The sequence below is a fragment of the Eurypyga helias genome, unplaced genomic scaffold (genome assembly GCF_000690775.1).
Source record: "Eurypyga helias isolate BGI_N326 unplaced genomic scaffold, ASM69077v1 scaffold2179, whole genome shotgun sequence".
In the NCBI taxonomy this organism is placed as follows: domain Eukaryota; kingdom Metazoa; phylum Chordata; class Aves; order Eurypygiformes; family Eurypygidae; genus Eurypyga; species Eurypyga helias.
In genome coordinates this window covers 1-5,100 of record NW_010272525.1, presented here as the reverse complement: position 1 = coordinate 5,100, position 5,100 = coordinate 1, and the positions used below count along the sequence as shown (strand labels likewise).

The 5,100-nt window shown below is 44.5% G+C and overlaps 1 protein-coding gene across 1 annotated transcript; it reads right to left on the bottom strand.

Moving 5' to 3' along the window:
* Positions 1-1,590: 1,590 nt before the first annotated feature.
* On the bottom strand, positions 1,591-4,940 carry LOC104515229 (ADP-ribosylation factor-like protein 13B; the record flags this gene model as incomplete). The annotated part of the gene is given in 3 exon segments (XM_010159135.1): positions 1,591-1,877; positions 4,441-4,503; positions 4,644-4,940. Coding segments are annotated over 3 exon segments (647 nt in total), but the record flags the coding sequence as incomplete, so codon positions are not given.
* Between the last annotated feature and the right edge of the window lie 160 nt (positions 4,941-5,100).

Sequence of the window (5,100 nt, the reverse complement as noted above, 5' to 3'; positions counted from 1 at the left end):
CAGAATCACCTCCCTCGACCTGCTGGCCACACTTCTGATATAGCCCAGGCTGGCTTTCTGGGCTGCCAGCGCATGCAGCTGTCTCGTGTCCAGCTTTTCATCCACCAGTACCCCCAAGTCCTTCTCCTCGGAGCTGCTCTCTATCCACTCTCCACCCAGCCTGTCCTTCTGCTGGGATTGCCCCAACCCAGGTGCAGGACCTTGCACTTGGCCTTGTTGAACTCCATGAGGTTGGCAGTGGCCCACCTCTGCAGCCTGTCCAGGTCCCTCTGGATGGCATCCCTTCCCTCCAGCGTGTCGACCGCGCCACACAGCTTGGTGTCGTCAGCAAACTTGCTGAGGGTGCACTCAATGCCATCATCCATGTCACCGACAAAGATGTTAAACAGCACAGGCCCCAACATGGACCCCTGAGGAACGCTGTTCGTTCCTGGCTCCATTCATCTGTTGTGTCGTGGTCCACTGTGTAGCAATGTAAACTGTCTTTAAAAATATGAGTTACAGAGGACAAAGAAATGGCTGAGAGAAGCTGCTGTTGATGGTACACATTACAGGGCTTCTTCAGGCGTACTGGTGATGTCAGAAGTCAGCAAAGTGTCCTCTCAATTTTGTTTCCTAAAATACAGATTCAGATTAATTATCTTATAACTGAACTCTCAGAGTGATGGTGACTTCCTCCAAAGGGTTCAAACCTCAGTTAATACTGTCATTGACTTATGAATGACCTAAGTGACTTGGATAGTCCTTCTTTCAATTTTTTTACTTGCTTGTTTTTTTTCAGAATTTTCAGCTGCAGATGTTACTGACAGTATTTGCTCTCTGTTTTGGGTGAGCGAGATGGGAACACGGAAATCCCATTTTTCATGTTCCCCAGCTGCACAGCCAGCGTATTATAGTTCCACCTGTGTTGGCAGGGATTTCCTGTTTTAGAAGATTAATTTTGTTGAGTAACTCTTGAGTTCCTCTAAAAGAAACGATTTTCCTTTCCTGTATGGCAAGGGAGATTGCAATCTTATGAGGCTGTAAACTTGTTTATACCTCGCAATAAAGCAGTTGGTACCATTTAGAGATACACAACTGTCTGTTTTCAGTTCTGTTCTGTTGCATGGATGTAAATCTGAGTAGCTGCTATGGCTTCCTTTACTTCTTTTAGAGGTGGTTGTCCTTGTAGCCAGTTTTTCATCCTGCTAAAAGTTTGCCTCTCACTATCTCTTCTTTCCAAGTCAAAAGTCGCTGTCTGTATTTTATTACATTTCAGAGAACGACTGCCCTGGTTGGCTTCAAAACTTTAATTCAGCAAGTGCATAAAAGTGGTTTCTGACATAGCTGCCCAGTTTGGATGGCCTGAAGTATTCGTGTGAAAATGTTTTTCACTTGTTTTCTTTCTTTCTTTCTTTTTCCTTTTCTTTCTTCTTTCCCTCCCATTCTGCTGGCTGACTGGCCAGCACTTCTGCCTCACCCTCTTATCTGGGCCTGGTCTAATTCCAAAAATGAAAGGCTGAGGAAATGGCCTTCTTCCTAGGCAATTTTGCCTCTGACAGTGTTTCTCGTTTGTGTCTACTGCGTTAAATTAGCGTAGTTCCTCCCTTGTTATGAAGTATGGTTGAACATAGCTTGCCTAAGAGGGCTAGATTCTGGCTTTGTACTCCTTTTGTCGGGGTGCCGTTTGGTTTGGGCGCACGTGCGCCGCTTGTCCTCGTCCCCTAGAGATGGGCAGAACGGCCGTACAGTCAGCCCTGTGGTGCCGGCCACGGAGGAGGCTGAAGGAGCTGGTGGTGGCTGTGTTCCCCCGAGACGGTCACTTTTCATAGCAGGCTGCGGATGGAAGAAGGCAGCACCAAGGCCTTCTGCTCCAAACCAGGTCTGGTGAATCAGGTCTGTGAAAACGGGAGCTAGCAGACAGATGAGACACCTGCAAGATGGAGCAGCGGGGACATAGGCTGGGCTTGTTTTCTGGAACACATCACGATGATAAGTGAGCCAGGAAGAAGGCTCTTTCCACGTGGTTCTGCCTGAAGCTGTTTCTTTACCTCTAAAATGCAAGAATTGAAGAGTCTTACTGCAGTTACTGGCAGGCAGTTACAGGGAGCCACAGGCAGGTTGGTTAAGATAAAAAAACTGACCTGGAAACCCTGTAGCAGAGCTGAGGACTTCAGATGTGCCCTGAGAAGGCAGCCTTGGCCCTCAGGATTTCTGGCACAGCTGTGTAGTTATGGTTTCTGCATGTGGCCTACAACCAAAATAATCAAAAATAATCCTAGGTGGTTTATTATCCTAGTCAGCATCTGTTTCTGACTTCTACCAGTGTAGTTTGATCACTTCGCTTATTTAAACTGGGAACACTCAGGACAGGTAACACCATAATTTTAAGCAGTTTTAGGTTTTGTTGTTTGTTTTTGTTTTTTCCTCCTGTGCTTTTTATTAATGGCTTGTTTGGGCGAGGGAAGAAAGGGAAGGTCTTTTCCCGTGCCAGACTTCCAAAATGTCAGTACTTGGTGCATCACATCACTGAATCCAACATGTGATTACAAGTGAACATGGAGTCAAGATGAAGGAGGATGGTAAAAGTGGAGAGGCAAGGGACAAGAAGGGGTAGAAGGAGTTAAAAATAAATAAAGGGAACAGTGTATCATCCAAAAAGAATAGGAGAATGTGGGTAAAAGGGAAGGAGTTCATGAGGGACATTGAGATTTTTAACCATGTTTCTAATTTAGGCCCAAGCTATAAAAATATCTGTATTCATGTATCTCTCACATGACCTGCTTTGAAGGCTAGCAAGGTTTTCCATGAGGTATGTTCCTCTCTCTGGCCTGTCATACTCAATCTTTCAAAATAGTTAAAATTCAGCAGCAGCTCTAAGAAGATGTTTGAACTGGTCTCCTCATTTTGCCCTAGCATCCAGAACCAGCACCCCAGTCGGTGAGTAATGAAAGCTGTAACAAGCAACTTGGTCTGCGTGTGCCATGGACACATAACTGACTGGAGATGGCAGGGCAGCAGAGTGAGATGTTGTCCCGTCATATTTTCAACAGATCTCATCAAGGTCAGATCCAGCGCTGCTGATTTGAGATTAAGAAAGTAATTCCTAACAAACACTTGAGAAATACTGTTCAAGAGGGGTAGTCTGCCCCCACCCTCACCCCCCCGCCTCCACTCTATGTCTAGGTGGAATTTTGGCCATAAACCAGACTTTTGTGTGTTTTTTTCACTGGGTACTTCATAGAATCATAGAATAGTTCATGTTGGAAGGGACCTTAAAGAGCATCTAGTTCCAACCCCCCTGCCATGGGCAGGGACACCTTCCACTAGACTAGGTTGCTCCAAGCCTCATCCAGCCTGGCCTTGGACACTTCCAGGGATGGGGCACCCACAGCTTCTCTGGGCAACCTGTCCCAGTGCCTCACCACCCTCTCCAGGAAGAACTTCTTCCTGATATCCAATCTAAACCTCCCCACTTTCAATTTAAACCCATTACCCCTTGTCCTGTCACTACAGACCCTTGTAAAAAGTCCCCCCCAGCTTCCTTGTAGCCCCTTCAGGTACTGGAAAGCTGCTACAGTTGGGTTTTGTTTGTTTTATTTTTGTTGTTCTTTTTTTTTTTTTTTTAACTGAATTCATTACCTATGCCAAACTCAGTTAACAAAACAAACAGCACATGAGAAAACTTTCAGACTATTCAAACAGCATTAACCTTGTATAAAATATATTTCTCTTAAACTTTCCTTTCTACCTTCCTTCACTTCAGAGTGCCAGAAATGAGACACACACATCTGGTAATGTAATCCCTAATGGCAGATATTGCTGCTGTAGGAGATACTGGCCTGCATTTGACCATCAGCTTCTAGCTATCATTTTATTGGTAGTAGGTATGCATGTCCACTACAGACTTTCAAATAATTTTATAAGACATTAGAAAAATACACTCAACATTTGTTGCAGAACCTTCCTATATTCACCCTGTCATACATGAACCTTACAGAATGCTTTAGAACCATTTATTAGCGGCAAAAATACCAAGCTCTGTGCAAGGTCTTGACGTGAACATACAACCTGGTATTGTGTGATCTTGAAGGGGGTTTCAGGTTTACAGCTGGATATGTTCACAAGTAAACCCAATAAATCCTCCATACCATGTTCATATGAGAAGCCATGGACACACAGACCTTCCTCGGTTTCATCATTCTGAAGCCTGAAGAAGAGCTGGTGATGTGAACAGTAAACGACAGTCGGATCAAATAAGTGCAGTAGAACAAACACCGTATTTTCTTGTCATATTTTCTTGTAAAAATAAGTCTTGTCACTTATTTTGCAACGAGCTGTTTAGAAAAAAATAAAAGAAGTAGTTTTTAAAATTTTTCTCCAAGGACAAGAAATAGATAGAAGTTTCTGATAGAATTTTTTAAAAATGTTTCTTTAAAATGCTATTTTTGATCCAGACACCACGGCTATCACTGTCGAGTCACTGGCTTACAGTCAGAGGGGGCAGAGGCTTTCCATAGAAATCTCTTCATCTGGCTTTTCTTTGTTGCCTTCTCCATCTGTGCCCGCATGGTGCGGCTCAAGTTCTCCGAGTCGACTAAGTGTGGAAGTTCCCCAGGCAACTAAGGGAAAATGAAGACAGTCAAGAGATGCCATGGCTGCACTTGGTTCTCGTGAAAGGCACAGAAGCCAGTTCTGTGGCAGAAGAGCTGCTGGTGGTGTAAGGTGGGTGGCTACAGTGTCCTCACCATTAAGAGGTTCTACTCTGTGGCCCCTTCTTAATCTTAGTTTTCGATTTTTTTTCTTTCTGTTTCCCAAGTCATGGCATTCTGAGGTTTGCCGTTCATTCTCTTCATGCTGTAAAAGCTGCAGCGTTGCAGAATTGCATGCTTCTAGGCTACTATCATTTGTATTTTGGCTGTTGTTACTTGGAAAGTGCCGGGCATCCATTTGTTCCTGCACTGTTTTCAGAATCAAAACAACTGTAGCCTTTGCGGACTCCAAACTCTGCTGCTTGTCTTCTTCTTCAATTTGTTGTTCCTTCTGAGCGATTGGGCTGGAATGGTTTCCATTGTTCCCAGGCTCACAAGTCTTCCAGGGATTGAGTGTACCCTTAGCAAG